At 43.1% G+C, this 12,195-nt stretch overlaps 1 protein-coding gene across 1 annotated transcript in view; it reads right to left on the bottom strand.

Moving 5' to 3' along the window:
- Positions 1-217: 217 nt before the first annotated feature.
- The window catches only part of hecw1b (HECT, C2 and WW domain containing E3 ubiquitin protein ligase 1b), a 49,229-nt gene continuing 37,251 nt past the window's right edge, over positions 218-12,195 (bottom strand). Inside the window, exons 18-29 of the mRNA XM_042057230.1 lie at positions 11,832-11,928; positions 11,454-11,537; positions 11,035-11,141; positions 9,983-10,097; positions 9,322-9,435; positions 7,839-7,991; positions 7,199-7,297; positions 6,795-6,924; positions 6,524-6,670; positions 6,068-6,182; positions 5,274-5,472; positions 218-3,552 (exon numbers count right to left, since the gene is read on the bottom strand). Of these exons, the coding sequence (XP_041913164.1) occupies positions 3,441-3,552; positions 5,274-5,472; positions 6,068-6,182; positions 6,524-6,670; positions 6,795-6,924; positions 7,199-7,297; positions 7,839-7,991; positions 9,322-9,435; positions 9,983-10,097; positions 11,035-11,141; positions 11,454-11,537; positions 11,832-11,928 (1,472 nt within the window). The 3' untranslated portion in view covers positions 218-3,440. The remainder of the gene's footprint in view (positions 3,553-5,273; positions 5,473-6,067; positions 6,183-6,523; positions 6,671-6,794; positions 6,925-7,198; positions 7,298-7,838; positions 7,992-9,321; positions 9,436-9,982; positions 10,098-11,034; positions 11,142-11,453; positions 11,538-11,831; positions 11,929-12,195) is intronic.

Below are 12,195 nucleotides of genomic sequence, written 5' to 3'. Positions count from 1 at the left end.
AATCAGTCTGCAGTCAGACATCATTTACATAGCAGAGGCGGAGTCATACAAAACTGCAGGTGATATTGAACGATATGTATCACCATATAATTATGTTATGCACACACACAACAGACATCACAATAAATCTCAATAAATCTCATCACAAAAGACTGAAATCCTCTGTAACGTGGACCAGTGTGTATTCTTGTGGACAAATTCAGAGGCGAAACTACAGTCCATTACAAAGTGATTGTTTATTGACATTCGTAACAGTGCTAGGCTTGAAATACAGAGCAGAGCCTGAGAGAGAGATGGAGAGAGAGTAAATATGAGTGCACCCATGATAAAAAAATCAGCATATTTTCAGGGGAGAAGGGACAGGGTAAAACAATGAAGCAGCAATGGCATGTGTGCATGTCTGTGTCTGAGTGTGTGTGTGTGTGTGAGAGAGAGAGAGAGAGTGAGAGAGAGAGTGTGTGTGAGGCAGGGATGAAGAAAGAGAACATGAGAGTGTAAGTCAGAGACAGTATAGACATGTGTGGCTTCTAATTCTAAATAGACATGAGATAAAAATGAAGTGTGTGGCAGATTGAGAGCTTTCACTTATAGTGACAGAAAATCAGTATTAAAACATTTCATAAAGGAGAAAGGAAAAGGCCTCGATAACTGATACCATGAGAAATTGCATTGCTCATTAATCTGACAAAATATGCATAGCATGGTACACTTTTTACAATAAATAATTACACTGGAAACAGTCCATCAAACGATGTGACCATACAATTATCTATATATTTTCTCCAGTCTCATCCTTTTTAGTCTAATTACACACATTACGTATTAATATGTACACAGGTATGTTTGAGGTCCAATTCATACATCTTTCACTTTGTGATGTAAGATATAAACACAGTTTATATTACATTCTTACAGTGGTCAAGCCAACTATGTCCATAAACTCTTAACTGATCAAACCCTCTAATGGCTGAGCTCCGATCTCCTCAGCAAATGGATAAATGCTTCAGGTGCCAGTTATATAACTTGTGACAGACCGCCAGATGGTGTGAGCCAAATGAGATGGAGTAATCCCCCTAAAATAGTCCTCATATACAGTATAATGTTTCCAGTGCTTGTGGTCGACTACCGCATTCAAAATTCAATCACCAATGTATACTGTTGTGTAATGTTTCTTTTAGCTCTGTTCTTACTCTGGCATTCATCACATTTTGTGGGCGCTAAAACTGCCTGACCTCTTGGATGTTGTATGGCTTTTCTCTCTACTTGGAATACTCCACATGCAGGCTTGCAACCAGCAATGTCTGCTTTGTTTGATGATTATGATAATCTTTGGTGATTCGTCTCTGACAACAATGTGTTCACTCCAACAGTCTTTCATTTTAACCTCAACAATAAAATTAGGAAAATGCAAAATTGTAAATGTACGAAACACAGCCGTTGTACTTCTAAAGGGGACACAAGACTAGTTTGGTACTGACATTGTCTGCGTAGTTAAGAGTGATTTCCTATGTACTTTGAACGAGTAAAAATATGCTGTATGGCTACACCATCCAGGGGTCTAAAGCCAAAGAAAAAAGCGCACCTTTTATCATCCACAGATAGAATGACAGCATTAAAGGAGAAGTCTAGCTTCTATCTGTGCTTGAACAAAGGTAATAAAGTCAAGTTAGATTTGCGCTAGGCAATATTCAGTGTCGTCATGTGTTTATGCACAATCATTTAAAAGCCGAGTTCAACAATCTTCTCACAACCAAACATTCATATCATCCTTACAAATATGAGTATGTTTAAAATGATAAACACATTGTGTAAACATCAAAACAAGAATAAAAACAACACAGATAAAGCAGTGGTCTTTGCCCTTACATTTGATCTGTAATGATGAATATGCTTTAACATTGGACTCAGTAATGCCTTCAGATTGTGTGGAATGCTTTCCACAATGACACATTTTTTTTTTTTTTATGACAGAAGTACTGCATAAAGCCTTATTTTGGAGTAACCCGGAGACTTTCAGTGACTGTGGCCCTTTTATTGTCCTCTCAGAAGGCTCCTCCTCACAAAAGCGAAGGGTTTTAATGTTTTAAAGGGCAGCATCCATATAGAAGTGCAATGTCACCATGTAACTAAATGTCATGTGTATGGTTTTGCTATATGTGAAACCAGATGACGCCTATAAATGTCTTTTTAGATATCATATGTAGAGATCAGCAATCTGTCCTAACTCTTCCATCTCTCCATTCTGAACCTCTGATTAACAGCCAACAGAGAGCACAAACACATACAGTACAGTACATGTGAAAACCCTTTCTTTGCCACATGGTGACTAACAAACCCTTTCTTTACCACATGGTGACTAACAAACCCTTTCTTTACCACATGGTGACTAACAAACCCTTTCTTTACCACATGGTGACTAACAAACCCTTTCTTTACCACATGGTGACTAACAAACCCTTTCTTTACCACATGGTGACTAACAAACCCTTTCTTTACCACATGGTGACTAACAAACCCTTTCTTTACCACATGGTGACTAATTAACTAACAAGTCATATTTTTGTCTGGATCCTGCAGAGACCATTCTGAACTGAGGTGATGCTGAGGTGATGGGGTGTGATGGCCATTCTGAACTGAGGTGATGCTGAGGTGATGGGGTGTGATGGCCATTCTGAACTGAGGTGATGCTGAGGTGATGGGGTGTGATGGCCATTTTGAACTGAGGTGATGCTGAGGTGATGCTGAGGTGATGCGGTGTGATGGCCATTTTGAACTGAGGTGATGCTGTTTGACCTGCTGCAGATCACTGAGACATGGACAGGCTCTGGTGAAGTCACACATAAATACTGGTCTCAATACCCATGTCCATTGGTCTGGCATGATGGTGAAACAGTAACAACAACACATCCAGTGACGTTGAATTAATGTTGGAGCGTTCCTCCTGTCCTGTCTCATAAATCCGTTCTTCCTGTGTCAACTTCAACGAAAGTGGCAACGTGTCTCTCATGAGAAGGAGATGATGCAACAGAAGTCCTGATATGGTGAGGCGAAGGGGGAACACAACTGGAGGCTTCAGCCCACTCTGGCTGTGGTTGCAGTGGGTTGGGTGGTTGGCTGGGGTGCGGTCAGTCGCAGTATTGAGGCCCTGAGAGAAGGAGAAGGCTGAAGCCACATGTTTACCTTTGCATACCAGCTTGGATTGTGCAAACCCAATAAAGAATGTGCATACAGTATTAACAGGTGAGTTACACATGCATTTCATTTTTGTCTTGTCAATTTTATCTTGTTTTGTTTTTGTTTGTTTTTTAAGTCACAAAAAAAGTTTTTTTTTCCTTTAAAAAAAAGAGACGACAGTCCACAGCAAAGTACACATTTGTGAAAAACAACAGTTTTGCAGTTTTGGGGTCCCCTAGTTGGATGGGGCCGGAGGTGAGGAGCTGTTACTCCAGGCCAAACGTGCTGGTCTCCTCCACAGCGATGAGCAGCTTCTCATACAGCATCGTGTAGGAGGGGTACGGAGGAAGATCCAGGCGGTTAAAGCATGTGTGAGCCCTGAAAGACAAGTTTCAACCGCAGCTGTAATTCTCAGGTACCGTATTTCTTTTTTACTGATAACTGATACTGTAACTGTCAGCTCTGGGAGGAATCTTAATGGACTCCCATGGACTCTACTTTCGGATAACGACGTCCAAATCCATTATGTGTATTAATAAACGAATCAATAAATGCACAAAACAGCTTCTATCACAAGTGTAAGTGCTGAAAGATCAGTTGGATAAGTAACTGCTCATAAAACACTTACATGCACAGTTCAGAACAGAGGTATCTATTTGTAGCTACTACACTAGAATAACAGCACAAATAGATTCTATATTGAAATCCTATTGTCAGTAGTACAGTATGAATGGTCAAGTCACTCCAATAGCCCCTACATTTGCTCTTGCTCACAACCTTTTAAGATCAGCTCTTATAATGTTCACCAGCTTCAGTAAACACAGGATCATAAATCCAGTGAAGCACTGAACTTTAAACCTCAGGACACAACCTCATTTAAGAATGTTATGGGGGGAAGAGACGATATGAACACTGACTCGACTACAGCTGAAACAGCAAATGGGACATGACAATATCCCATGCTTTAAACAACACTGTAAAACCAACCTTAGCTCTCTGTCTGCTTTAGCCAGGGAGGGAGAGAGGGAGGTGTACTAATGGCATTTAAAATAGCATGTAGGTCAGACTACTTCCCCAGGCTTTCTCATGCATGACAGGACCAGACACAGACATGCTAGTATACTGTGTGTATATATGTGTGTGTGTGTGCGTGTGTGTGTGTGTGTGTGCGTGTGTGTGTGTGTGGGGGGGGGGGGGGGGGGGGGGTATGTATGTATGTATAACTGTTTGTAAGAGAGGGGGGTGTAGGTAAGTGTGTGTGTGTGTGTGTGTGTGTGTATTTGGGTAACATAGAGGAAGCCTTTTCTTTGTTAGAGAATTGTAACTCATTCATGTTGGGGCTCAAGTGTCACTTGTGTTTATGTGTGTCCAAACATACACCTGCGTCTGGCAAATATTTCAACAACATGCTTGGAGCACAAAGAGCTATTAAGGCCGAAACCACTGGACCAAAATTGGCTAGTTAGTCACAGTAACATATGCAAATGAAGCATACTGTATTCATATTCAACAAAGACTGGTCAGAATATGCAAATCCATTTAGTGATGATGATGTATTCCAAATACGAGTGGGACTCAACTGACCTAACACAATACATATACACACACACACACACACACGCACACACACACACACAGACACACACAGACACACACAGACACACACAGACACACACAGACACACACAGACACACACGCACACGCACACGCACACGCACACGCACACGCACACGCACACGCACACACACACACACACACACACACACACACACACATTTCCAGTTGCACAGAAAACAACATTGAGTTAATGATAACTTGCCGACAAACAAACAAAAACATTTCTGGAAACTGGAAACCCTTGAGGAACAGATTGAAAGGGTCTATAACACTTCCCAACATGCTTGTGGTGAAGGGACAGAACAGCCTGGCCATCTGGAGCAATAAGCCTGTATCCTGACCACAAGAGCCATACTTGTATCGTGTCTCAGCCAGAGTACAAAGTCTTGATTAGAGTTTAATCCCAACAGCAGAGAAGGCCAGGTGGTCCCACTAGCCAGGAGGGCAGGGACTCTAAGGTGGCACAGGTTTGCATACCATACCTGGGCAGTGAGGTGATCTTGCCCCACTTCTCGATGCAGAAGCGGCGGAGGCCGTTGCTGCCCCGCAGTGCGGTGAAGCCCTCGTAGGGCACGCTGGACGTGCCAGTCACAAACTGCAGCAGACGCAGGCGCTGCTCGTTATTAAAGCGCTCCACGGCTCCCCAGAACCACCGGATCACTATGTGCCCATCATGGTAGCCTGGAGCAGGGGGAACAGCATAGATCTTAGCATGGCTTTTTATATCACGTAATGTCACCTCATACAATGTCTCAGACCACTGTACCATACTATACTACAATATCATACAACACCATATAAAAATAAAAATGCTACATTTTAGTTTAATATGAGTATAAAAAACATTAACATTATTAGGTGTGGTATGTAATATGAATATGTAGTAATGTTTAGTTTAGTTTAGTTGACAGGGACCATGTACAGAACTAGTTCTATACCAGAGCTAGCTAGTTAGCTAATTTGCATCTGTGGTCCCTGGGCAGGAGTTAAAAACACAAATAAAATGTATACTAAACATTACAGACAGTATCAGCAACAAGACAACAACAACAACAACATTTCAATAACATCAGTTAGTTTTAAAGTTTTAAAACTGTTCAGAGTTGCACAATTCCTAATATGTAGTGGAATTGAGTTCCATTTTCCAGTAGCTTGTATGTATGTATGTGTGTAATTATAATGGCTTTATACTATTGCTGTGCAGCACAATGCTATTTTTGAATGAGAAATGAATGTGTCCTTGCGGTCAGTAAAATATGGGCTGCCTGGTTCTGACCTCCTCTGTACTCGGTGTTGTTCCTCCAGTCGTTCAGGTCGATTTCTGCTGTGCCTGCGATGACCAGCTCCAGTTCCCTGGCATCAAACACGGACACCAGCCGAGAGTCCACCACCTGCACACAGACACACAGAGCTCAGGGCACACATCTGACCACTCAGCCCAACAGCTACTGCAAAGCCCAGAGGAGGAGGAGGAGGAGAGAGAGAGAGAAATAGACTGTGTGTGTGTGTGTGTGTGTGTGTGTGTGTGTGTGTGCTCTGGGATATTGGCTGTTGTTGTACACCTTTCTGTCAAATTTGGATTATGCCATGATATATGCCTTGATATATCTTCTAATCCAAATAAAGAATTTAAATGTGTGTGTGTGTGTGTGGGTGTATGAAAGAGAAATACAACAGGGTGTGCAAATATACAGAATGTCCAAACGATGTGCCTTGACCCGTCCTGGCATACCTCGTAGAAGCCTCTGACCATGGCCTGTGTCTGCTGAACAACCCCTCGCTCCACCCTCCACTTCACCATGCGGTCAATATACTCCTTCTTGTTCTTCTCCGTCACCTGGATGTTTGCTCCACCCGATTTCAGCTCCCGCTCTGTTACCTGTCACCACAATTTGTGTTTTCAGTGCTGTACATAAACAATGTTACCATATAACACTGGCTATATTTGTTACCATTAATGTTGGCTGTAGGGGTATCTGTTAGCCCATGGGGGGGCCTCTCACCTGACCGAAGACCTCCTCGTTGACTGTGAAGGTGAGGTCCAGGACGTCGGTGATGTCGTTGTCCTTCATCCACTGCAAACTCTGGTGGAACTCCTCATCTAGGTACTCCAGGTCACTGAGATCAGTTGCTCTGCCAATGACAAACAGCGCTCATGAAACATAGCCCTCATGAATGGCTTGACCTTATACATGTAGGCTATTTCCTGTGCATATGGAATGCGAGCATTTGGATTCACAGATCACAAGATCTCAAAACAGCTCTTCAACTAGCAGTAGTCTTTAGACTTTTCATATATCTATGAATATCAATTGATAACATACCTTGTCTTTTTGTTGTTTTCATTGACATTATTCACATAAAAGAATCAGTGTAAAGGACTAAGTGAATGTAATGATGAACTCACAGTCTGAGGAGGGCTTTGTAGAATGGTCGTGTGAAGAAGGCATCCAGCAGGTATTGGTGGATTAGGGCCAGACCAAGGATACGCCCACTAAAACGGAACCTGAATACACACACATGCACATGAACACAACACCACAAAGACAAATCCACACCTGTGCACACATTATGCTTGGTACCCTTCTCTTATAAAACTGTCAGAAACTGAAAAATCATTCATTGTAGTACTGTAAGTAAAGTTGAAACAGGAGACCCATGCAAATAGCCCCCACCCCCAAAAAAAGACATCATAAATTACATTGACTAGTTTTCACAATAGTTTATACTTCCGGGAAGGGCTTTCTCAAGCTACACTGTCTATTTATGGAGAGTGTGAGGGTCACTCTAGACTCTTATGTCCAGAATAGAAACACATCCAATGACAATAGCAGGCCTTGTCTACTGTATCCTCCTTAAACATACAGGGCACTCTTAGCACTCTCTGCACAACAGTATTCGGAAGCCCATTTATTTCCTAATCTTTTCACCCGGTGCTTAACGCACCACTAGCTAATATATCACTGTGGGAAAAACTGCCTCTCGCTCCTGCTTCTTCCAAACAGGTAGTGTGCGTGTTTATGAGAGGCGGGTGCGAGGGGCCTCACCATTCCAGATGGTTCTCCACGAAGGCAGACATGGGGCTGATCTGGACGGTGTAGGTGTCGTTGGCGGAGTACTCAAACAGGCCGTAGTACGGGTTGAAGAGCTCCTGGGAGAGCAGGAAGAAGAACTCTCGTGACGGGCCACTGTAGTCCAAGCTGAGGGAGAGAGACGGACAGCAGCAGGCAGGAGGTCACACCAAACACACACACACACACACACACACACACACACACACACACACACACACACACACACACACACACACACACACACACACAGACAGACAGACAGCCAAGATGAGACTTACAACATCAATGACATACAGTGGGCCCTTTTTACAGACAAATCTAGGGGTATTAATCTAGTAGATATAGTAAATTCTGAATGGAAATTAAAACTCAGAAAATCTCACCCATGTCTTGTATATATACTACTGATTTAAGTAAGTTTGATATAAGTCTCATAAGATGCCCATAACTGATTTAAGATTAAAATTGTGTAATAGTAAATCACTCTGAGGGCCAGATGCTTTTGCGCCCACTTCAGGCGTATTTATTTCGCAATGTGCGTGTAAAATCATTGCGAGGTATGTACAAACAGGCCGCAATGATGTAAAAGCACAAACTGCCTGTCGCGGGAGCTGAAAGTGGCAGATTGCGTTTGTCATGTCATGCATATGCATTCATGGGAGGATCCAGGGGAAAGTGGGAGTTTAGCGTAAAAAGATGGGAGGGGAAGAGTAAAGAGCGCCTAATTATGTATTCCGCGGTATGTACAAAGACTGCTCGTGAAAGCGCACGTCTATTCTGCGCCTAAATACTTCCGCCTTATAAAAGCAGGTGTTAATCCAAATTGCAGTTCAATGCGTCAATAAGAGAACCTTTCAAAGACAACAGAATCGCTATTTAGAGCACCAGTTTTTGTGGTGAAAGTATTTGTACTACCAAAAGCAACCTCAACTTTCGTTGGCCTTTCGAATGTCTTACTTTCACTTTAACGTCATTCACTTAAACTTTCCTACTGTACTTGCTAGATTTGACCAATCTTCCATAGCCTACGTGCACAAGTAGTTTGAGTAGAACTACTGATCTTCATTATCTCCCTGCTTGTTTACATCTTATCATGTATGGTATTATTTCATGATCGCTAAACGTTTGATTCTTTTTAATGTTGTCATCAGTTAACTTCATTCAACTGCGCTTGTAGGCGCTGCCATTTAGTCGTGGACGTTCGTAAATTGCGTTTATGGGCAGAGAACGGCAGAAAAAGGCGCAGTTTACACTAAGGATTGAACGATTGATAAATACGACGGAAACTTGGGTCTGACAGCATTCGCAATCTGCGGTGTGTCCATGACGCTGATAACACTACGTTCGCAAATGTATGTACATCTGGCCCTCAGGGTCAAAAGCAGTGAACACCAGAAAAAGAGAGGTTGTATAATACGGAAGAGTGTGTATTTCCTGCGGACAGGCAGACTCCTACCCTTCCTCTCCCACAAACGTGATGTAGAGCTTGTTCCTCTGCAGCTCCTTGCGTGAGTAGGCCATCACCTGGTTAAAGGTGCCCTCCAGCAGGTGATCTCGCCTCACTATCAGCCTGAAACACAATGTGTGTCCACGAGGACAGAATGAGTACATATAAAGCATATACACATACATACATACACAAACATATACACATACATTCTACATATACAATGCATACACATACACATATCAATACAACAACAACAACAACAACAACAACACATTACATTTATATAGCACTTTTCTCGAGACCCAAAGCACGTCACATGGAAGGGGGGACCTCACTAATAACCACCACCAATGTGTAGCACCCACCTGGGTGATGCACGGCAGCCATTATGCGCCAGAACGCTCACCACACACCAGTTTGAGGTGGAGAGTGAGGGAGTGAATGAGCCAATTACAGTGGGGGATGATTAGGGGGCCAGATTGAATGAGCCAGGTTGGGAATTTAGCCATGACACCGAGGAACCATCAACATCAACAATGCTCATTAGCAAATGGCAAATAACTTCACTAAGTAGCCTGTACGGTTTTAGGACAAAGTGCTTTCTCAGTGTGTCTGTTATTCTCTGTGTGTGTGTTAGATATAGGTGTCCCTGGCAAGGGTTTCTTACTTGATCTTTCCAGGGCCCTGGCCATATCCTTTGGCTTCCAGTTTCCTGTAAAAGTTGCGCAGTTTGGCCTCAAAGTCTCTGCGGTAAGGGGCTGGTGCTCGGGCCCTTTGTGTCCCTGAGCACAAAGACAAAAAAACACAACATATTCAGAGATTCAGAGGATTCTCTATGGCACTGTCCTATGCATTCATCATAACACAAGACTCAAGCTGACCACACAATCACATCGAGGTCGGTATAGACCAAGGATCAACAGGGGGGTCAGCACTCTGAGATTACAACTGCATTTCCTGTTGAGGAAATTGGGCTTTTCCAGATAACTCCAGGGCAGACCTGCCCCTGATATGATGTAGATCTGTCAAATCCACCTCACATCAGGTCAGCGTCCATCTGACTTAAAAAATACCGGATGAAAAATACTGGGGAGAAAATGACCACCAGGAGAGGTAATCAACAGACACCACGTTGAGGACTCCAGGAGAAATACACAGTAGGAGAGAAAAGGTATTCAACACCATGTTGCCCCAGGCAACAGGGACACCAGGAGAAAGGGAATCTTGTCATAGATCCAAGATTAGGGAAGGGGAATAATAGGCTCCAGATGAGATCAGTAGAGCCGATTCATGATGGAGAGGCTGGAGGATCAGGTGGGTAAGTCGGAGGGGCAGATTAGACAGAGCAGATGAAAGTGACCCCTGACCTGGAGAGCTATCGCTAGGCAGACAGCAGGCAGGGAGCAGTGGCAGCCGCTCCTGAATGCCTTGTTCCCCGGGCAACAGCATGGAGTCAGTAAAGACAGTTACACATGCAGGGCAACACCTCCACTTGCAGAGCACAATCTGATACAAGACTGCATACGTTGTACTATACTCCAAGCCCAAAATAGTGTTATTCAAATATTACAAGTGAAACACATCTCTCATATTTAATCTCTCAAAAGACCAAAAACCATTCTAGGAATAACTCAAAAGGGAGAACAATGATTTGCCTCTAACAACACTGCTACTATTTTCAGAGATTGCAATATAAGTCAACAGTGTCACTCCACTAACCTGGGGAGTTCTGGGGTGAGGACCCTGGGGAGCAGCGGGGGGAGAAGCTGAACCCTGGGTGAAACGTGGTCAAGGGGACGTGGGACATGATCTCCTCCTCAAACAGACTGTGTGGGTGAGCAAAAACACAGAGAAGAAGAGATGGTTAACATAGTCAAAGCACAGGTGCAGAGGCATTTGGGATGCTGTGGAAAACACCGAAACATGTGTTTTGGAATTCCTAAAATGACAGTCAACATGGTTTCCCCTGAAGTGATCTAATTACCTTTCTATGTCAAGGAGCTAGTGAAGTGATCCCCATAATGTGTACCTACTGTAGTTACTTGAAATGTGGCGAGCAAACCTTTAATCATTCACAAATCGGTGAAAAGTATCGGCTGGATCAGGCATCTCTGCGCTGTTCTTATGCCTTAGCCTACCTCAGCAGCATGACCAGATCAGCATCACACGAGAGCTTCTCCAGTCTCTGGGTCCCCTCTGTGCGGATGTGGTGGACTTTCTCTCTGAGAACCCACACATAAACACACACACACACACACACACACACACATACATGTGTAGACAGAAACATAAAAAAATGTATCACAATCAGAGCTGTGCAAAATACTGGTACTTAGTAAGTAAAACACATGTAGATTTTCTACTTGTTCTTTTTTCTCAAGGCTCAGCAATTGTCTTTAAAATGAATGAACAAAACTGCATAATTGTGATAATGTAGGCAGGAGAACATATTTCATAAGTATTTATTCATATCTGAAATATTCCTTCAAACCAGCATCAACCAAGCCTGTACATACTTGAGCGAGTGATTCCGGGCAAAACTCGGCTGCCGCTCCTGCAGCACCTCAAAGATGTTGGGTTGCCGTAGAAACGCCACAATCTTATCATTGTAGGCTGTAGAGGAAAGGTAAGACAAGCACAGAGTCAGGTGTGAGTGTTAAGTGTGACTACAGAGTCAACAAATAGCCTGGAAACAAAGGTAGGACACACAGTTCGACAGATAAATAAAAGTGTATTACATATATAGCGTTATCTGTATGTATCTGTTTTCAGCCTACATTAGGTTATACTGTAGATATAAGATAGGAGCATTTGCACACATTTGGCAGGTGTGTGTCCACATGCATGCAACCTGTGGGGTTGAAAAAAAATGGCTAGATC

The sequence above is a fragment of the Alosa sapidissima genome, chromosome 1 (assembly GCF_018492685.1).
Source record: "Alosa sapidissima isolate fAloSap1 chromosome 1, fAloSap1.pri, whole genome shotgun sequence".
In the NCBI taxonomy this organism is placed as follows: Eukaryota; Metazoa; Chordata; class Actinopteri; order Clupeiformes; family Clupeidae; genus Alosa; species Alosa sapidissima.
Note: the sequence above shows the minus strand (reverse complement) of the source record. Positions and strands in the feature narration are given on the sequence as shown.